Source organism: Rhinatrema bivittatum, chromosome 6 (genome assembly GCF_901001135.1).
Source record: "Rhinatrema bivittatum chromosome 6, aRhiBiv1.1, whole genome shotgun sequence".
Lineage (NCBI taxonomy): Eukaryota > Metazoa > Chordata > Amphibia > Gymnophiona > Rhinatrematidae > Rhinatrema > Rhinatrema bivittatum.
In genome coordinates, this window is record NC_042620.1 from 101,531,825 (window position 1) to 101,554,627 (window position 22,803).

At 42.6% G+C, this 22,803-nt stretch overlaps 1 protein-coding gene across 9 annotated transcripts in view; it reads right to left on the reverse strand.

The window, feature by feature from the left end:
- The window catches only part of LOC115093628 (sodium channel protein type 2 subunit alpha-like), a 523,144-nt gene that overhangs the window by 305,264 nt on the left and 195,077 nt on the right, over positions 1-22,803 (reverse strand). For all 9 annotated transcript variants that reach the window (XM_029605666.1, XM_029605660.1, XM_029605661.1 and 6 more), the window contains one exon: positions 12,177-12,415. In XM_029605666.1, coding sequence (XP_029461526.1) covers positions 12,177-12,415 — 239 coding nt within the window. The remainder of the gene's footprint in view (positions 1-12,176; positions 12,416-22,803) is intronic.

Consider the following 22,803-nt stretch of genomic DNA (forward strand, 5'->3'; position numbering starts at 1 on the left):
GATGTAAGTACATGTGGTGCAGCCGTCATAACAGGAAGTAGCAGATATGAAGGCAGGTCAGTGGAACCATATGTTTGGTTACAACGGTATGACAGAGAACTACAAGGAGCCTCCTAGCTGTTGAGCGTGGGGTGGATAGTAGCTTATGAATGAGCAATGTCATTGTTTTTGCTCTGTCCAGAGGCAGGCAAGCTCTTTTCTGTGCCAAATCTATCCAAGAATCTTGAGTCACTGAGTAGGCTGGAGACTGCACTTCTCGAAGTTTATCAGAAAGCTTAGGCACTGTAGAAGCTGAATGGTTGTGCTCAGAGACTGGAGCTCTTTCTCTTGAGAGTTTGCTGCAATCAGCCAATCATCCAGGTAAGGGAAGATCAATATTCCCTGATGACATAGATGAGCTGCCACTATTGTAAAAACCCTCGGTGCTGACAACAAACTGAACGGGAACACTCTGTACTAGCAATAGAAAGAATCCACCTGAAAGCTGGTGCGAAGAATGGATGGGTATGTAAGCATATGCATCCTTTAGATCAAGACACTTCATCCTTCTGAATGTATGGGAGAATCATGTTGAGGGAATTAATTTTCATTTTTTCTCCAAAGCATTTGTTTGTTCAAATGACTCAGGTCCAGAATGGGCTGCAATCCACTTGACTTACTGAGGATGAGGAAATACCGGGCGTGAAAACCACATACATGGAGAGATGCAGGGATTGGCTCTATCACAAGTTGTTGGAGAAGCAATTGGACAGACGAAGCCGCAGCAGATTAGATAGATTCACATGAAGTGTCAAACAATGTGGGAGAGATGAAGGTCAAGAGAAACGTAATCAGTACCCAGACTGCACAATTTGGAGGACCTCCACAAAATGATGGATTCCTCCGCCTCTTGGATGGATTGTTCTCGAGGAACAAAACTAGGGCCCAGTTTGGGCTCGGTTTGTTAAGTGATTTTTTGGCTGGTGGCATTCTTTCTTTTGAGGCCTGAACAGATGTTGCTGCTGATGCTGGCTGGAAAGGGTGGTAGATGGTACTGTTGAAATGACCTGTAGAGTTGTCTGTGAAAGGGTGGATGTTTGAATGGACAGAAGTGACATCTCGACATCTGCTCAGGAGAAGTCGAAAAATATTGGACCACTAAATTTTGGTCTTTTATTTGACTTACTGTTTTCTGAAGCTTTTCGCCAAACAGGTTGTCCTCCAAGCATGGCAAGTCCACCAATTTTTCATGAACGTTCTCACAGATGCTAATTGCTCAAACCATGGCATACATCTAGCCATAGTGGAGGCTTAGGAGATACGTAAAATTGAATCAAATGATGCCCTCTTCTGTATCCAGGAGCAGTTGGGGATAGTTATTGCCTTAATCAGTGGAACGTATAAATGCTTTAGCTTCTGAAATCAGCCGTGAATATACTGCATCATGTAGAAATGATGGATAATAATGCAAGCAGAAAGTATTGCGCTTCGAAAGGTCTTTTTGCCAAACTTATCTAAGAGTTTATGGTCTTTTCCTGAAGGAGAATTTGAATGAAATTTGTATCTTTGCCTTTTTCATTGCAAATGTGACCAGTATGGACTGGTGAGGCAGGTATATGATGCCAAAGCCCAGTGACTATTAGAGCCAGTATTTGAGTTCTAACACTTCTTAGCTGTAGGAGTGCCTAAAAAGGGCATTTCCCACATTCTTATCAGAAAAATGATGAGGATGTTGTGACCTGGAAGATTCGCTGGTTCAGCTAAAGCATCTAGGACTTGAAGACCAAGTAGCTCAAAATGGGGGGTCTTTGTCTTTGCGGACATAGATACCCAATGCTATTCCCATCTTTTCTATAAATTTAGAATATGTAAGTTCCTCTAGGGATGATGTGTGGTCTGAAGGATCGGGAAGCAGGTCGGAGAGAATGCTGGTTGAGTTGTCGTCTAAATCTAACTGCACCAGGTCACTCAACAAGGACTTGTGTTGAAGAGGGTGAACAGGAAGGTGCTTCCGATTGACTCCAGCTAGGTCTATCTCCTCTGACCTACTAAACTAAGTCCTCCTAAAAAAAATTCTACAATGGAAGTAGAATCCCACCTTAAAATAAAAAGGAAAGCTGCTAACTTGCAGGAAAGATTTTTTCTTTGTAGGTTTGGAATCCAGCACAGGACTGCTGTGGAGGAGGGAAAATTTAGATGTGTGTCAAGTACCTGAGACAGACAAATATTGGGGCCACCATAAATATTGTAAGGTTTAATATAGTCCTGGGATGAACACCATAGTGCAAGAATAGTTAAGAACAGTTAGGGAAAGGGTGCTTAGGCTTTTTCCTGCTTTGTGCTAGCGAGAAAGAACATTTCTGGTTAACATCCTGATGACAGCCAGCTTTTTGTTGAAGAAAGTTTGTCCAAATTCAAGCTGTTTCAAAGACATTTATTAAGAACGCTATGGAGCATGGATATCTACAATCACTTATAAGAAACTCTCCCCATAAGCATGAAAAACAAGCTAAGCTACTATGTTCCCAGCAACTCCCATATGCCTGCAGAGGTAGTCCGCCACGGAAACAGCTCAGTCAAGTGAGAAGATTAGCTTCTACTGCTAACTGGAAAGATCAGAAAAATTCTGGCCAGGCACAGAGCATCTCTTCTGTGCAACAATTGGCTATAATAATGTGTGTATGTGGAAAATGCAATGGAGTACAGCAGCGGCAGCAGCAGCTAATGATGCATGGATTTAAACCGTGGCGCTCTTGTGTCCTTTGCTTCTGGCCAAAACAGGGAACTAGCTAAATGTGTGAGGTACATTCTATTAATTTGGTAACTAGGCAAAAACTGGAGCTGGATACCATAGGCTTTATTTTTGTCTGTTTATATTCAGTTACAATAAATCTTACATGACTTCTGGTAAGTCTCTGTCTATCTTTATATTCCCATCACATGCTTTATCTACAACACTACGTGTATACCTTAAACAAAACTAAAACCTGGGCTAAAAGTTAAAAAAAACCCTACTCGAATTAAGCAGCAGACAGGCAGAACATAATTGCAGAATCCTGTCAAATCAAAGTAGACATGACTTATCACAACCACTAAGTAATATTTAATATGAAACTATGTTACAGTATTTGATGGCACCTGTTTAGTTAATATAACTCAACACATTTAAGTTTGAAATTATGTGCCTTATTGTGAACCGTTGTGACGGCAACTAGCTTAACGACGATATAGAAAAGATTTTAAATAAAAATAAAATAAATAAATAAATCAGTAGGTTATGGATATAAGTACTGCTTCTTGATTTTCACTATATTCTGTAAATAAATATTAAGCTGGGAATCACCTCTGCTTCCCATCTGTTTATGAGACAGCCCAGTCCTCCTAGCAAGACTGTAGTCTGTAGATAGCCACTTAAGACTCCAAGGGTTAGCAATAGTAGGATATATGTTCTCAAAAGTTGCAGGGCAGAGGAGTGACTAGCAGACCAACTACGCCATGGAAAGATTGCAATGGGAATCAACGGAGGGACAGCAGCAATTGCAAACTGTCATTCAGGGCCAGTAGGTCCAACAGCAGAATTTACAGGAGCACTCTGAACAACAGCAGGTCTCACTGACTGAACAGGCATATGCAGTTCAGGTAATGCAGATCATATCTCTTCCTGCACTCTGGCTATGCCAAATATAAAAGGGTATTTTAGAAGAGAGATTACTGCAATGCTGAAGAAAGCATACAAACTTATTTTTATGCAATAAAAGTCACTGTTTGGAAATGACTCCATTCAGAAAAAAGGACCAGGCCAGAAATAACTATGGAGGTCCTCTGGCAAGAGTTCATACAAGGACAAAAAGTATCCAAGTAACAGTCGAACAGGCAGCATCCAAAGAAAATCACTGAGAGTATGCTGACACTGGTGGAAGTGTTCTAGCAAATCAGAGAAGCTCAATGAACCGTGTCAGCTATGGTCAGTAAACCAAGGTAGAGGGGACTTCTCTCATAAGCCAAGAAGTTCCCATCACAGCTTAGGGCTATATATTTTCTCAGCAGGGACCACGTACAACTGGGGAGATCTGACTCTACCAATGTGCTTTAACTGCAATAGTTGAGGTGACCATGCTGAAAGCTGGAACCTGTCCAATAGGAACCTATGGATACAACCTTTAGGTTTTTACACTTGGGGCAGGTTCTCCAAATGGGTTTATTTTGTACATACATTGACAGGACTGAACCTCATTTGGAAGCCATGGCAGGTTGGGGATGATCTTGATCTCTCAAATTTACTGCTAATGCTCTTCTTAGTACTTACATTGTACCGAAGAGAGCCTCCTTCTGGAGTTTATAAGGTGTAATCTTATCAGGTAACATATCAAGATTTACATGAAGATTCTTCTTAATCAGATCAGTGGCATCCAATATGATTGGGTCTATTTCTTTATCTTTTTGCCACATTTACTTCGTCTGACTGCATCTCGTTACTTAAGGATCTTTGCTTTTTCATACAATCTACAAAATAATCGCTGGAGGTGAAACCTCTATCAACAATGCCATTCTTGTGTTCTTCTTCACCAGAATATCCAATTTTTGCACATCATTCTTCCTGTCGGTGGGAAAAGGAATGCCCCATATATTCAAAACTTTGTCTTTCTCTTCTATTCTATTAGGGTTGTGCCTCCAATGTTTATTTGGTACGTTGATGTTATAAAGTTTACACAACTTCCAATGAATAAGCTGTGCTACTTTGTGTCTCTTTGTATACAGGTCTTCTGACTTCAGCACATCACATCCTGTGACAAGGTGTGTAACCATTTCAAGTTCTGTTCCGCAGAATCTAGATTTGTCCATTTTACCAATCATTTTTATGTTGGCTGTGAATCACCTCATCCACAATCCACTATCTTGTGCTGCAATTACTAATCTCTCATCCATAGTTTTAAATTCACTTCTTCTTAACTATTGCTGTGCCAAATCTTGATCCACATAGGATTGCTGAAGTAGATCTCTGTACTGCCCACTGTACTTATGCTTGCACCAATTATCCTTCCTTGTTTGCTGATCTGATTCTTTAAAGAGTTTCTTATCTTATCTGGAACCCCTCGGCTGAGATAATGTAGCCCAGGAACGGCAAGGACGGCTGTTCAAAAATGCACTTCTCCAGCTTTGCGTACAGGCTGTGTTGGCGTAGAATCCGTACTACTTGACGGACCTGCTCTCTATGAGTGGGCAAGTCCCGGGAGAATATTAGGACGTCATCCAAATAGACAATCACACAAGTATTCAAGAGTTCTCGGAGGATGTCATTCATCAAGTTCTGGAAGACCGCGGGGGCATTACAAAGGCCGAAGGGCATCACAAGATACTCGTAATGCCCATCCCTGGTGTTGAACGCAGTCTTCCATTCGTCTCTGGCGCGGATTCTCACCAAATTATAGGCACCCCGAAGGTTGAGCTTGTTGAATATTCTTGCACCCTTTAACCAGTCTAGTAGCTCCGGGATGAGCGGAAGCGGGTAGCGGTCACGTCTGGTAATGGCATTTAAGCCGCGGTAATCGATGCAGGGCCTGAGCGATCCATCTTTCTTGGTAACAAAAAAGAAACCGGCACCTGCAGGGAACTTCAAGGGTCGGATGAACCCTTTGGCGAGGTTTTCTGCTATGTATTCCGACATAGCTCTGGTTTCCGGCAAGGACAAGGGGTATACTCGGCCCCTAGGAGGGGTTGTACCAGGCAGCAGTTCGATGGCGCAGTCATATGGGCGATGCTGAGGTAGGATCTCCGCTTTGGTTTTAGAGAAGACATCAGCGTAATCTTCGTAAGGGGCGGGAGGCCCCAGGGCAGCGTGCGACAGCAGGCGAGCTGATGGTCTAGGCAGCTTCATGCAGTGTTCGGTACAATAGGGACTCCACTTGACAATCTGCATAGTCGACCACTGAATGGTGGGTGAGTGTTTTTGGAGCCATGGAAGACCAAGCACCGGGGGGTGGATAGCTCTCTCTAAGACCAAGAAGGCTACCTCCTCCACGTGGATCGCCCCTGTGCGAACTGTCAACGGAATGGTAGAGATCAGAATACGAGCTGGCAGAAGTGTCCCTTGGATGGAAGTTATCCTCAAGGGGGCCTCCCGTCTTATCGTAGGTATCCCCAGCTGAAGGACCAGTTGTTCTTGCATGAAGTTGCCTTCAGCGCGCTGGAGTCCACGAAGGCAGAGATCTCTAAAGAACCCCCCGGGTACTCTAGAGTAACAAGCAAGGTACTATGAGGAGCAGTGGTACAACCTAGGAGGTGCTCCTCTCGGCCCCCTAGGTGCTGGCGTTTTTCCACCCGTTTTTGACAGCGGGCCAGGAAGTGCTCCTTCTGGCCACAATAGAGACATAAGCCTAACGAGCGTCGACGTTGTCTCTCCTCCTTGGAGAGAGACGCTCGGCCCAGTTGCATGGGCTCGGAGGCAGGAGACTCAGGCTGGACGGCCTTCTGAGGCGGAAGCAGGCGAGGTGAGCTGGATCAGCTATGGCGGGCCTCATGCGCCCTTTGCTGCAAACGGCGATCTATATGTGCGGCCATCTCCACCATAGCGCTGAGGTCCTCTGGGAGCTCCCGGGCGGCAATCTCATCCTTGATTCGCCTGGAGATGCCCTCAAGGAAGATGGCCTTGAGACTTCCATCCTGCCAGCCCGCCTCCTGAGCGAGGGTCCTAAAGTCCATCACATAATCTGCTAATGGACGGGTTCCCTGGCGAAGCTGCAGGAGGTCGGAAGTGGCAGTGGCCCGACGGGCTGGTTCATTGAAAGCCTGCTTGAAAATTAAAATGAAGCGTTGCAAATCATTCAAGGCAGGATCGTTGTTCTCCCACAAGGGAGAGGCCCAGACCAAGGCCTTCCCATCAAGCAGCGATAGCACGTAAGCGACCTTGACTGTATCGGTGGGAAACTGGCGGGGCAGCAGCGAGAAGCAGATGAAACACTGATTTAAAAATCCTCGGCAAGTCTTGGTATCCCCAGCATAACGTGAGGGAGCCGGCAATTGAGTTACAGATGCAGCCGACAGTAAAGGTTCGGCGTCTGCGCCAGGCGGGGGTTGGGCATCCAAAGCGTCCAGTCTGGCGACCAGTTGTCCAAGGGAGCCGGCTAGTACATCCAAGTACTGTTGCTGTTGTTGCAGCTGTTGGCGCAGCTCCGGATCGTCCTGGGGCCAGGAAGCACCGGGGACTTCCACAGTAGAGGGGCCAGTGTCGATGAGGGCCACGGCCCTTCACATGGAACCAATCAGGGCATCCACGTCCTGTTGTTGGTCCAGCAAGTGAAAATGAAGCTGCTGGGTGAGGACGCTAAGGCCCCGGTCTTCGGGTACATCTGCCGAGTCCATGGCCTTGCAATCTGTTGTCGACTAGCTAGACGGTGGACCCTTAGGCTGGCCTGCGGGAGACCTGGGGTAGTTGGACTATGGTCTCGGGGCAGCAGGCCGGTAGGCAGACCAGGCTGGTGTAGACAGTAAGCTTCACCCGGAGACTGGTACTCCCCCGGGAGGAGCCCTTGGGATCCCAGCCGCTTGGGACTCAGGAGGTTCACCCTGGAAGCCGGTGTCCCCCTGGGAGGAGCCCGTAGGAACCCGGCCGCTGGGACTTAGGTGATCTCTGGTCCGGATCTTGAATAGGCTGGAACTGGAGCGGATGAATGAGGCCTAGCAGGAACTGCAGCGAGCCGAAGGCAGGCAGAGCGGGACCAGGCAGGAACCTGGAAAGGTGCTGAAGCAAGCAAGAACTGAGAGGTTAGAAGAGCGAGCAAGTCAAGTAGTGGACCAAGCAGGCAGGCAGGCAGGAACGGTGTGCGAGGACGTCACACACTGGGGCTCAGGGCAACTGGGCACCGCAAGGGACCCAGTTGCAAGGCGTCGTAGTGGAGTCCTCGGGGAATTTAAGTAGGACTGGGCGTCTGAAGTCAGGAGCGGGGGCGGAGCGCGCTCTGGCGGGAAACAGGCTATATCAGCACCGTGACAGCGCGCACGCCTAAGGAGCCCAGTGTAATGGCATCTCCCCTGCGGAGATGCTCACGGAGCTGGTTCAGGCATCGAGTGGCCCAGCTGGAACTCTGAGGTAAGGGCCGGGAGGCAAGGGTCGCGGAGCGGACCGCAACAATACCTGCAGTGTACGTTCAAGGTGTACTGCCGCTGTGAAGCGGTCCAGCGCGTCAGAACGATATTTATGAGAAATCTCGCGATGTTTCAATCGGTACCCGCCAAAAACGAAACTGGTTAGAGCCAGTAACTGACCGTCAGTGCAGCGAATCGCATAGTGAAACAGAAATACAAGAGTCCAATTATGGGACAATGTCTACACATTGTTATGATGAAAAACAGTAGAGGAATGCAATCACATGTTTGCAGTGATTCTAAGAAACTGAGCGCTCTGGCAACATAAACGGGAAGAGTGAGGATACTTAGCAGCCCAAGGGGAGCCCCGATGGCTTTCCCTGTTCCCTCCGAGGCCGCTCCGAAATCGGAGCGGCCTCGGAGGGAACTTTTCTTCCACTCCCCCCCCACCTTCCCCTCCCTTCCCCTATCTAACCCCCCCTCAGTCCTACCTAAATCCCCCCCCCACCTTGTTTTACTTATTTACGCCTACCTGTGGCAGGCATAACTCGCGTGCGCCGGCCAGCTGCCGGCGCGCCATTGCTAAATCTCTGGCCGACATCATTAATTGCTCCCTCATTCAAGGAACTGTCCCTGACTCATAACAATGTGTAGACATTGTCCCATAATTTGTTTTTGGTGGGTACCGATTGAAACACCACGAGATTTCTCATAACCATAATGAGTCAGGGACAGTTCCTTGAATGAGGGAGCAATTAATGATGTCGGCCAGAGACTCATTAAAAATTGTTTCTCTGAAACCTCTTCTGAAAAAACCTAACCTGGACCCAGCCATCCCCGGAAATTTTCGCCCAATTGCAAACTTACCTTTTATAGCCAAGCTAATGGAAAAGCTAGTTAACATCCGACTCACTGACTACCTTGACTCCCACAATATTCTCTACCCTTCTCAATTCGGATTCAGGAAACGTCTAAACACAGAATCTCTCCTTCTTTCATTAACGGACAACATCCTGATGGGCCTTGACAAAGGCCAATCCTACCTTCTAGCTCTCCTCGACATTTCAGCAGCGTTCGACACGGTAAATCATTCAATCCTCATCAACCGTCTAAAAGAAATAGGCATTTCTGGCTCTGCACTTCTCTGGTTCAAATCCTTTCTTTACAACAGGCATTACAAAGTTAAAATAAATGACAAAGAATCCCACTCAGTCCCTTCTAACCAAGGAGTACCACAAGGTTCTTCACTCTCTCCTACCCTGTTCAATATTTATCTACTTCCTCTATGACAATTTCTCAATAGCCTCAACCTCATCCACTATATATATGCTGATGATGTGCAGATTCTAATCCCCATCTCGGACACCATCTCCACCACACTAAACTTCTGGAACAATTGCCTGCACTCCATCAACATCCTTCTCTCGAGTCTCAACCTGGTTCTTAACACATCCAAAACAGAACTCCTTGTCATCTCCCCCAGCGACGATAACCCCGTTGCCAACAATGCGACTATACCTCTAGCTAACCAGGTGAGAGACCTTGGGGCCACCCTAGACTCCAGATTGAATTTCAAAAAGTTCATCAACACCACAACAAAAGAATGTTTCTTTAAGCTACAGGTCCTAAAACAGCTAAGACCACTCCTACATTTCCACGATTTCCGTTCAGTTCTTCAAGCCATACTGTTTTCAAAGATAGACTACTGCAACTCACTACTACTCGGTCTCCCCGCCTCATCTACCAAACCTCTACAGATGCTACAAAACGCAGCGGCCAGGATTCTCACAAACACACGTCGTAAGGACCACATCACTCCAATCCTAAAAATCCTACACTGGCTACCCATCCACTACCGAATACTCTTCAAGACTCGTACCATCATTCACAAATCCGTCTACCAGCAATCCTCTCTCCAACTCTCCATCCCTCTCGAACTTCATGCTTCCACAAGGCCGATCAGATCCGCATACATAGGCTCTCTACAGGCTCCCCTGAACAAATCCTCAATCAACAACACCATTCACAAACGAGCTCTTTCAACAGCAGGTCCGCTACAGTGGAATTCTCTTCCCCCAGATTTACGCCAGGAACAATGCCATCTATCCTTCAGAAAGAGACTGAAAACATGGCTATTCGCTCAAGCTTACTGTTGAGTGAGCCTCCATTAACTAACATTGACTTTCGCATCTCCCTTCCCATTCCCTTCCTCCTCCCTCCCTCCTCGCTCCGGTCCCTGCCTGGCCTCCTCCCCCCCCCCACCACCCCCCGTTTACATCCCCTGCTCCTCCCCACATAGGAAATGTTATGCTAATAATTGAATTCAACAAATTCTACAGCTGAATTTTCAGCTACCTTATGTTATCCTTTTAGGTCTCGCTACTTATTGCCTTTCGCTGATTATTTTCAATACTCTCCAACATATTCGTTTTGAAATCTTTCCTTTCTTCCAACGCCCATGTTTTTTCTCCCTTGTTTAATGTAACTTTATCTTCTATGTAGTTGTTTGTTTATTGGTTCTCCCCCTGTTCCTTTGTAAACCGGTTCGATAAGACATGGTCTTGAGCATCGGTATATTTAAATAATTTAAATAAATTAATTAATTAACAGCATATCTTTTATTTTATTCTAGTCCGATAAAAAGGGTACACCTTCGTGACAACAAAGATAAAATCAAATCATACAAAATGCAAAAACAAAATAAAGGTAAAATAAGTTAAAATAGAAATAGATAAAAAACCAATAAAAAGGAAAATAAAATATATGCGCCAAGCAGTAAAACTATGGTACAAAACTAGTCTCTAGTTGTGCTCTGTTCCAACAGAAAGGGTACATGTAAATTGTGTAAAAATTATTAAGAAAACTAACTGTAATTTATCTGAGGAACCTGAATAATTTGGTCGGACAACTAAACATATATATCAATATCATTTTATTCGCTGATATATCTCTTAGTCTTGTTTGAACTCTGTATTTTGTGTTCTTTTACATACCATTACGATGTCTCCACAAATATACACATTTTCATGTACTGATTTATGTTTTTATGATTTAAGATGTCTGTAATGTTTAAATACCCATGTATGTTATTTATTATTTTTTCTTATATGTGTATTTTAATTTCAATTGAATTTGATTTTTAATTCTAGTAGCCCCTGAGGCAGCTCTTTACAAAGAGCAAAACTCTGTCAGAGTCGGGCAAGTTTCAATAAAGATCTTTTTTTAAAAAAACAGTATGACATTCACTTTTTCTGTCACATTTGAATTTAAAAGACCTGTATGTTTTGTTGCAAACTTTGGTAAACATGGTAAAACATTTTACCATAGGACTAGATGATTGTATTACATTTGTTTTTCAAAAAACTGCTTTTTTCAAGTCTTTGAACAATGATTTTATCAAATTTAACAAGTGTAGTCCTTAAAACACTCCCAAAGTAAGAGAAAACTGGGCTTCCGGGTCTTTTAACTATGAGGTCATTACAATTAATGGAGCAGACATCCAATATTTATTATGGCATAATATTTCAAATAAAAGATGCTGCATTCATCCATTTTTGCCACAGTAATTCCACTAATCAGTCTCTATCCATATTAATCCCAGTGGACTGGGAAGAATAGCCAGAGAGAAGGGAAAATCCAGAGTGAGTGAAGAAGAAAACAAAGAGGTGCTGAGGGACAACAAGAACAAGAAAAAGATGGGAGACAGCTAGAAAAGGTAATAGAAAGACATTCAGGCTAAGAAAAAGATAAAAAAGAAAGATAGAAAGATAGAAAGATGAAGACAGAAAATGAAGAGATGATGAAGGTATCAGAGGAACAGGAGAATAAAATGGAAAATCAGAACGAGAGAAACTTAGGAACGGCAGAAAAAGAAATGAAGGAAACAAAGACAGGAAAGCCAAGAAAAGAGATACAAGTGAAGACAAAGGAACAACAGAAAAGAAAGAAAGGCACCAAGGAAGTGGTATCATGTATATTGGTACTAACAGCAGCATCACTGAAATCAGTGAGCCATTGTAAGCACAGTAGTCAAGCTACATATGATGAAAATAATTAGGATATTCATTCAGCCTTCACGGTGAACATGTCGCACAATCTATGGTATTAAAACTTACCTGGTTTCCTACTAAAAGCATGTTGCAGAAATTCGGATCCATTGGATAATGTTCCATGGCCATAAACAGAGTATTCAACACAATGCAGATGGTAATAGCAAGGTCCACAAATGGATCCATCACAATCAATTTAACAAAATGCTTTAATTTTAACCATGGTTCGCAACAATCCCAGATCAAGAATGTATTGGCAAATTTATACCAGCAAGGTGGGCATTTCTGTCTTGATTCTTCAAGTTCTACAATAAAATATATATAAGAATATGTTATCTGAGTTACGCTTTGTTTTCAGGCATGCATGCTTATATGAAGAATGAATGACCAAATAAATGAATTAAATAGTAATACTCTTTGCCAGCTTAGACAAAAGGAAATACATATACATATAAAGGTACATGGAAGCTGGCTTCCCAGGAAAAACACCACACAGAAGAGACTGTTGAACTCAGTAAAGACTTATGGAGTCTCACAAAACAGCTCTATTGTGAGGAGTGTTAAAACATACAAAAAGATCTCCATGTACCTTATGTCAGGCTGAAACTGGTTGCTCACTCTGTCACTATCTGTTTCAGAACAGTTTCTACGAGGAGAGTAACTTACACCAGAGAAAAATCTCCATGTGCTCTGTCAGACAAGCATTTGAGCATCAATCTGCACTATCTGAATACATCTAGCTACATTGTAAAGTTTAACTCCTGCAATAACTGCTCATATAAAGTTCAGAAAAGTGTTTCAAAAACAGAAACTTCAAAGTTGACAGTTCAAGTGAATACAAAAAAGGGCTTAACTGTTTTCTCCAGGAACAAACACTTCTCATTTGCTCTTTCTTAGAGAAATAAATGACTGCTTCATGGAGTAGCTGGTTCAGAAACTGATGAGAGGGGGGACTATTTTAGACCTAATCCTTAGTATTTTGGTGCAAGAGGTAATGGCAGTGGGGCCACTTGGTAATAGCAATCAAAACATGATCAAATTTGACTTAATACTTGGAGGGAGGCCATTAAAAAAACAAAACAAACTACTGGACTACCATTTAACTTTCACAAAAGGGAGACTGAAAAATTGAAGGAAAACAGAAAAAAAAACTGAAAGGTGCAGCTGCAAAGATTGAGCGTTTACATCAGGCATGGACATTGTTTATGTATTCCATGCATTAAAAAAGGAGAAGGCCAAATGATTACCAGCACAGTTAATAAGTGCAGTGAAAGAATCTATTATAGCTAAAAGAACATCTTTCAAAAAAATGGAAAGAGGAATCAAATGAAGACAATAAGAAAAGCAAAGGCACTGGCAAGTGAGATGCAAAACATTGATAAAGAAGACAAAGATTTTGAAAAAATGCTTGCCATGGATGCAAAAACTAAAATATATCCGAAGCAGGAAACGGGTAAGGGAGTCAGTTGAAACCATTAGATGATGGAGGGGTAAAAGGAAAGACAAGGCCATAGCAGAAAGACTAAATTAATTATTTTCTTTGGTGGTTACCGAGGAGGATGTTAGAAAAATGCCCATTTTTAAACAAAACGTCGATTGTTAACTTTAAATTAAATTCAACTTATTTCTAATTGACCCCAAGAAATAATGTGTAAGCATATACTATTTTATATTTTTCATTTTCTTTTAATCGACGTTTTGTTTAAAAATATATTGGATTCGTTGATTATCAAGAGGAGCACAACTGTTTTATTAGTAAGATACCCATGCCAGAAATGGTATTTAATGGTGATGATTTGGAGGAACTGAAACAAATCATGGTGAACCTGAAAGATGTAAAAGAGTTGACAAATTAAAGAGTAGAAATCAACTGGATCAGATGGTATATACCCCACGGTTCTGAAAAAACTAAAAAATGAAACTGGTGACCTATTACTAGTAATTTGTAACCTATCATTAAAATTGTTCAATGTACCAGAAGATTGGAGGGTGACTAATGTAATCTCCATCTTTATAAAGAGCTCGAAAAAGCTATAGTCCAGTGAGTCTGCATCACTGCTGGTAAAAACGGAAGAAACTATTCTAAAGGAAAGAAATTATAGACTATATAGACAAACATGATTTAAATGAACAGAGTCAATATAGTTTTACACATGAGAAGTCTTGCTTTACCAATCTGCTACATTTTTTAGAAGGGGGTTACTAAGCATGTGGATTAATGGTAAAAACCAGTGGATATAGTGTATTTGGATTTTCAGTAGGAATTTGACAAAATCCGTCATGAGAAACTCCTGAAAAAAATTAAAAAGTAATAGGATAGGAGACATTGTCCAATTATAGTCTGTCAACCATAAAATATAGGACATAAAAAATAGGTTAAAAGAAAGGAAAGACAGTAGGATTGAATGGGCTGTTTCCTCAGTGGAGGAAGATAAACAACAGAGTGCCCAGGGATGTGTACTGGACCGATACTATTTAACATATTTATAAATGATCAGGAAAAGAGAACAAAGCGTGAGGTTATCACATTTGTAGATGACACAAAATTATTCCACGTTGTTAAATCACAAGCAGATTGTGAGAAATTGCAGGAGGACCTTGCCAGATTAGGAAACTAAGCATCCAAATGTTAGATGAAATTTAATATGGACAAGTACAAAAAGTACAAAAAGATGAATAAATGGAAAAATAATCCAAACTATAGTTACACAATTTTAGGATTCATACTGGGATTCTCTAGCGAGGAAAATGATCTAGGCATCATCATGAAAAATATGTTAAAATCCTCAGGTTAGTGTGTCAGTGGTCAAAAAAGCAAACAGAATATTAGGAATTAATAGGAAAGGAATGGAAAATAAGGTAAAATTGTTTTTCCTAATGATTTTTTCTTGAATCCTGCTAGACCAGTCCATTACTCTTGGGATTTCCCCACCCCTCAGCTGTCAGAGATAGAGGGTACATCCGTTTCATGATATCCGTTTCATATTTTCCAAACTTTCAGTTATTATGTGAACCGGTATGATGTACCCACTAATGCCGGTATATAAAAGTTTCTAAATAAATAAATAAATAAATAAAAGTGATAAAAGAGGGAGTGGTTGTAGGCCTTTGCCCTGGACAAAGACCCCTTTATCTGCCCTTTTTTTTTAACTTCACTTATTTACATCTTTCCATTTTTTTTTGGTCCCCTCAAGGTCACCCTTGCTCAGGGGAGGAGGAAGAGATCAAGGAAAGGAGGAAGAGAGAATGAGTCTAATCTGCTTATGGCCCTTTTATTCCTAGGTGGGGCCTGGACTAGTCCAGTAAGACTCAAGGAAAGAAAATTATCAGAAAAGAACAATTTAACCCCCTTTATACTTGCTAAACCAATCCATTCCTCTTGGTTGAAACTAAAGCTACCCCCTAGGCCAGGAAGAAGAATGACAGGGCCCCAATTCCAAAAGCCACTGTCTCCTTTATCTGTACATCCAGCCTGTAATGCTTGGAAAACGAGAGTAGGATGACCAAGTAGCAGCCCTGCAGACTTCACATAGAAACATATATAGAAACATAGAAATGATGGCAGAAGAAGACCAAACAGTCCATCCAGTCTGCCCAGCAAGATTTCACATCTATTTATTTATTTATTTATTTATTTCATACTTATCTATTACTTTTGTCCCTTGCAAATAAATTTTTGGTTCTATTTCCCTTCCACCCCCACCATCGATGTAGTTAGCAGTGTTGGAGCTGCATCTAAGTGAAGTATCTAGCTAATTGGTTAGGGGTAGTAACCACCGTCATAGCAAGCTACTCCCACGCATGTTTATCCAGCCTGTGCAATTCAGTCCTTGTTGGTTGTTGTTCGAATATAAATCTTTTCATCATGCCCCCTGCCGCTGAAGCAGAGAGCTATGCTGGATATGCATTGAAAGTGAAGTATTAGGCTTATTGGTTTGGGGTAGTAATCGCCGTAACAAGCAAGCTACTCCCCTGCTTTTTGTGGATACAAATCCTTTTTTTTTTTCACATTTTCTCTTGCCGTTGAAGCTAGAGCAATGTTGGAGTCGCATTAACTGTGTGTATGTTTATTGAATAAGGATATTAATCTCAGGTAGTAGCCGTCTTTCCCGCAAGCTGCTCCCATGCCTCTTCACTTCATTCACATCCTCTAGACTTTATGGATCCACAGTGTTTATCCCATACCTCTTTAAAATCCTTCACAGTTTTGGTCTTTACCACTTCCTCCGGAAGGGCGTTCCAGGCATCCACCACCCTCTCCGTGAAGAAAAACTTCCTGACATTGGTTCTGAGTCTTCCTCCCTGGAGTTTTAAATCGTGACCCCCGGTTCTGCTGATTTTTTTGCAACGGAAAAGGTTTGTCATCTTTGGATCATTAAAACCTTTCAAGTATCTGAAAGTCTGTATCATATCACCTCTGCTCCTCCTTTCCTCCAGGGTGTACATATTTAGATTCTTCAATCTCTCCTCATAAGTCATTCGATGAAGACCTTCCACCTTTTTGGTCACCCTTCTCTGGACCGCCTCCATCCTGTCTCTGTCCCTTCGGAGATACGATCTCCAGCACTGAACACAGTACTCGAGGTGAAGCCTCACCAAGGACCTGTACAAGGGGATAATCACATGCCTTTTCTTACTCGATATTCCCCTCTCTATGCAGCCCAGCATTCTTCTGGCTTTAGCTATCACCTTGTCACATTGTTTCGCCGACTTCAGATCATTAGACATTATCACCCCAAGGTCTCTCTCCTGCTCCATGCACATCAGCCCTTCTCCCCCCATCGAATACAGTTCTTTCGGATTTCCACACCCCATATGCATGACTCTGCACTTCTTGGCGTTGAATCTCAGCTGCCAGATCTTCGACCACTCTTCCAGTTTTCTTACGTCCCGTCTCATTCTCTCCACTCCATCCGGCGTGTCCACTCTGTTACAGATCTTAGTGTCATCTGCAAAAAGACAAAACTTACCTTTTTATCCTGTCCGCAATGTCGCTCACAAAGATATTGAACAGGACCGGTCCCAACACCAATCCTTGTGGCACTCCGCTCAACACCGCTCTTTCTTCAGAGTAAGCTCCATTTATCATCACACATTGTCTTCTGTCCGTCAACCAGTTTGCAATCCAGGCCACCACTTTGCCACTCACTCCTAAGCTTCTCGTTTTATTCACCAGTCTCCTGTGCGGGACTGTATCAAAAGCTTTGCTGAAGTCCAAGTAGATGACATCAAGCGCTCTTCCTCGATCCAATTCCTTGGTTACCCAATCAAAAAAAGTCAATCAGATTTGTCTGACAGGATCTTCCCCTGGTGAATCCATGCTGCCTCTGGTTCAGCAATTCTCCCGACTGTAGATAGTTCACTATTCTTTCTTTCAACAGCGACTCCATTACTTTTCCCACCACCGAGGTGAGGCTAACTGGTCTGTAGTTACCAGCCTCTTCTCTGTTCCCACTCTTGTGAAGCGGGACCACCACTGCTCTTCTCTAATCACTCGGCACCACTCCCGTTTCTAGGGATCTATTGAACAGGTCACACAGCGGACCCGCCAGCACATCTCTGAGCTCCCTCAGTATCCTGGGATGAACCTCATCAGGCCCCATGGCTTTGTCCACTTTCAGTTTCCCCAGCTCTTCCCATACATTCTGTACTGTAAATGGAGTTTCATCTACTCCATTCCCCTCCAATTTCTTGTTAACTAGCGAATGTCCTTCTCCAGGGTCCTCTTTAGTGAACACAGAACTGAAATATTCGTTTAATATTTCTGCCATTTCTTCGTCTCTCTCCTACACATTGATCCTTTTCACCTTTCAATTTCACTACACCACTTTGAACTTTTCTCCTTTCGCTGATGTATCTGAAAAATATTTTGTCGCCTCTCTTGATCTCTTTGGCAATCCTTTCTTCTGCTTGACATTTTGCCTTCTTGATTACTTTCTTTGTCTCCCTCAGTTCTACCAGATATTCTTCTTTGTGTTCCTCCCTTTGGGATCCTTTATATTTCTTGAACGCTATTCTTTTAGCCTTTATTCTGTCAGCCACCTCCTTTGAGAACCAGATAGGTTTCATTCTTCTTTTGCTTTTCTTTACTGTTCTAACATATAGTTGCCATGGTAATTGCTCCTTTTAGTTTGGTCCACTGTTGTTCCACATCTCTCTTGTTCTCCCAGCCTACTAATTCTTCCTCCAGGTGTTTCCCCATTTCATCAAAGACTGTGTTTTTGAACTGCAAAACTTGGGTCCATGTGCTTCTTTTCCATATCCTTTTTGTGAAATTAAACCATACCGTTTGATGATCACTGGTGCTGAGGTGGGTGCCCCCCTGGACATCAGAGACATTATCTCCATTAGTGAGCACTAAATCTAGTATAGCTACTTCTCTTGTGGGTTCCATTACCATTTGTTTGAACAAAGCTCCTTGCAGAGCATCCACTATTTCTCCACTATTGTTAGATTCTGCAGATGGGATTCTCCAGTCTACATCCGGCAAATTAAAGTCTCTAACGATCACCACTTCTCCTTTCTTTCCCATCTTTTGGATGTCTTCAGCCAGATCTCTGTCAAGCTCTTCCTTTTGGTTTGGAGGCCTGTAAACCACTTCAATAAAAATGGATGCCCCATCTTTTTTTAGGTTGGCCCATAGTGCTTCTTCATTGTCCTATCTTCCTTGCAGCTCAGATGCTTGGATATTGTTTCTGATTTAAAGAGCCACTCCTCCCCCTATCCTATCCTCTCTGTCCTTTCTTAACAAGTTATAGCCCGGTATTGCCGTATCCCAATCATGAGATTCCGTGAACCAAGTCTTCGTGACAGCAACGATGTCCAAGTCCACCTCCACCATTAGGGCTTGCAGATCTGGGATTTTATTGCCCAAACTATGAGCATTTGTGCGCATAGCTTTCCAGCTTTCCTCGTTCAGGTTACTGCTGTTCTTGGACTCCTTTTGTGACCTCTTAAGTTGAGTTTTGTTAACCACTTCTCCCTTTCCCTTTGCATTTGTGCAAAGGAAAGGATTAATGCCTTTGATGAGAGATTCATCCAGCATAATGAGCTTTTTCCTTTGGTTATTGATCTGGAATTTCTGTATGCATTGGGTTTCTTCTTTTCTGTTAACACTTCAATCTTTTTCTCAAGAACTTCTTCAGTATTTAATACGGAGAAGGCTTTTTGTACTTGTTGCACTTGATGCAGTGTATGTCTCTGCATCACAGGTCTAATTCTACCAGAGCCCACTGTAATCCTGTTATTGACTTCCTTCGTGCCCTGTGTAAGTGGGGAGATAGACTTGTGGGCTGCACAGTTGTCAAAAACGGGCGCCTGTGGGTCACAGGTCTTATCCTACCTGAGCCCACTGTAAATCTCTTTTTCCTTGACTTTTTTTTTTTTTGTGGTAATGGGAAATTAATTCCTGAATATTGTAAAGTGGGTGCAATTTTCTTCATTGAAGCTAATTCAGCTTTAACTTCAGCCAGCTCCTTTTCCAAGGAAGAGCGTTCTGTACAAATGGGGAAAGCCCTAAGTTTCCAGATGATTTCCCTCAGAATAAATGTATTTGATGGTTAACACCTAAGGAAATACCAATTTACTAATTTATCTTGTTGCCAATTATGAATTTAGGTAGACTATATTAGAAAAACAAACCTAGGGGTGGGTGAGCAGAGGGGTAGGGTGGGAGGGAGTTAAACAGTTAACCCTTGGTCAAGCTAGGTACAAAAGGGACACTTCTGGAAGTTTAGTTTTCCTTTGTATTAAATTGTTTACCCAGCTCTTTATGCCCCAATATTCCTATCTAAACAGAGATTATTAGTGACAGCTAAATCTATAAGAGATAGATTCTATCAGATAAAAAAGCTGTAATGGTTTTTTGGTTTTTGTTTTTTTTGTTTTTTCTTTTTTAAATCTTGAACTTAACAGCAGAGAAACCCAAAAAGCCCTATTGTAAACCGTTATGATGGTAAATAACTTAATGACGGTATATAAAAACTTTTAAATAAAAAAATAATAATATACACTGTTTATATCTGACTATAATGAAATGAAATCACCGAAAGCAATATATTGTACAGAAGCCTTATACAATAATTTAAGTATTAAGCAGGAATGACTTATCTGCCCAGGGAAATAGGCAGCCTCCAAGCTGTGCATTGCTTCAATGAATGTCACCTCAGGAGATTGCTGATGCTTCTTTCTAGGAAGATGCCTATGCTCAAGTACAGTGGGCATGAAACACTGTCAGCACTTGTTTACCATTCAGCATATAAGCTGAAGGGATAGTAGCTTTGATCCAGTTCACTAATGTTGCCTTAGAGGCTGCTTCTCCCTTACAAAGTCTGCAGAACAACACAAACAGCCTATCAGATTTCCTGGAAGGGTTTGTCAGCTTCAGGGATCTTAGTATTACCAGATGTGTGCCCAGAAACATAGTAACATAGTAATGACGGCAGAAAAAGACCAACATGGTCCATCCAGTTTGCCCAGAAAGCGTCCCAAAGTAGCAACTGCCGCTATGTACAGGTTACCCCCATGTTTCTCTTAAGGGTAGTAACTGCTGCTCTGTGCAGGTTACCCCCATGTTTCTCTTAAGGGTAGTAACTGCCGCTCCGTGCAGGTTACCCCCATGTTTCTCTTATGGATAGTAACTGCCGCTCCAGCCAGTTTAGCTTTTTTATTTATTCCCATCCTCTAGCCTTTTAGGGATCCACAGTGTTAATCCCATGCCCCTTTGAAATCCTTCACAGTTTTAGTCTTCACCACTTCCTCTGGAAGGGTATTCTAGGCATCCACCACCCTCTCAGTGAAGAAATATTTCCTGACATTTGGTCTAAGTCTTCCTCCCTGGAGTTTCAAATCGTGACCCCTAATTCTACTAAATTATTTCCAATGGAAAAGGTTTGTTGACAGTCATGGATCATTAAAACCTTTCAAGTATCTGAAGGTCTGTATCATATCTCCCCTGCTCCTCCTCTCCTCCAGGGTATTCATATTCAGGTTCTTCAACCTTTCCTCATAAGACATTCGATGGAGACCACCCACTATTTTGGTCGCTCTTCTTTGAAGCCCCTCCATCCTGTCTCTGTCTCCTTTGAGAGACGGTCTCCAGAACTGAACATAGTACTCCAGGTGAAGCCTCACCAAGGCCCAGTACAAGGGGATTATCACTTCCCTTTTCTTACTAGATATTCCTCTCTCTATGCAGCCCAGCAATCTTCTGGCTTTGGATATCGCCATGTCACACTGCTTGTCGACTTCAGGTCGTTAGACACTATCACCCCAAGGTCTCTCTCCTGCTCCGTACACATCAGCCCTTCACCCCCAACGCATATCATAAGAACATAAGAACATAAGAAAATGCCATACTGGGTCAGACCAAGGGTCCATCAAGCCCAGCATCGTGCTTCCAACAGTGGCCAATCCAGGCCATAAGAACCTGGCAAGTATCCAAAAACTAAGTCTATTCCATGTAACCATTGCTAATGGCAGTGGCTATTCTCTAAGGGGGTCATTTTCAAAGGAGTTACGCATGTAAATGTGACATACTATCGTAGCAATTTTCAAAAGCTATTTACTCGAGTAAAGTGCACTTACTTGAGTAAATCCTATGGACAATTCAATGGCATATATTGTAGCAATTTTGAAAAGCCCACTTACTTGAGTAAAGTGTATTTACTCGAGCTAAAATCTACCCCATAGTGAACTTAATAGCAGGTAATGGACTTCTCTTCCAAGAACTTATCCAATCCTTTTTTAAACACAGCTATACTAACTGCACTAACCACATTCTCTGGCAACAAATTCCAGAGTTTAATTGTGCGTTGAGTAAAAAAGAACTTTCTCCGATTAGTTTTAAATGTGCCCCATGCTAACTTCATGGAGTGCCCCCTAGTCTTTCTACTATCCGAAAGAGTAAATAACCGATTCACATCTACCCGTTCTAGACCTCTCATGATTTTAAACACCTCTATCATATCCCCCCTCAGTCGTATCGTTCTGTTGGATTACCACGCCCCAGATGCATGACTCTGCATTTCATGGCATTGAATTCCAGCTGCCATATGCTCAACCACTCTTCCAGCTTCCTTAAATCCCATCTCATTCTCTGTACTCCTTCCAGCGTGTCCACTCTGTTGTAGATCTTAGTTTCATCTGCAAACAGACAAACTTTACCTTCTAACCCTTCAGCAATGTCGCTCACGAAGATGATGAACAGAACCAGTCCCAACATAGATCCCTGTGGCACTCCACTTAACACCATTCTCTCTTCAGAGTAGGTTCCATTTACCATCACCCGTTGTCTTCTATCCATCAACCAGTTTGTAATCCATGCCAACACCTTGGAGCTGACTCCCAAGCTTCTCATTTTGTTGATGAGTCTTCTGTGTGGGACTGTATCAAAAGCTTTGCTAAACTCCAAGTAAATTACATCGAGCGCTCTTCCCTGATCCAGTTCTCTAGTCACCCCATCAAAGAAATCAATTAGATTCGTCTGACAGGACCTTCCTCTGGTGAATCCATGCTGCTTCTGAGAGTAAAGACTACTCTCTGCCCCTTTACACTCCCTCTTTCTGAAAACGGGCAACACCACTGCTTGATTCAGATAGAAGGGAGACACTACATTTGGAAAGAATGAACTGGCTTAAAGGTGACTGAATGCAGGGATATTACTAAGTAGGGCTCTCTATTTGAGAAGGCTTGC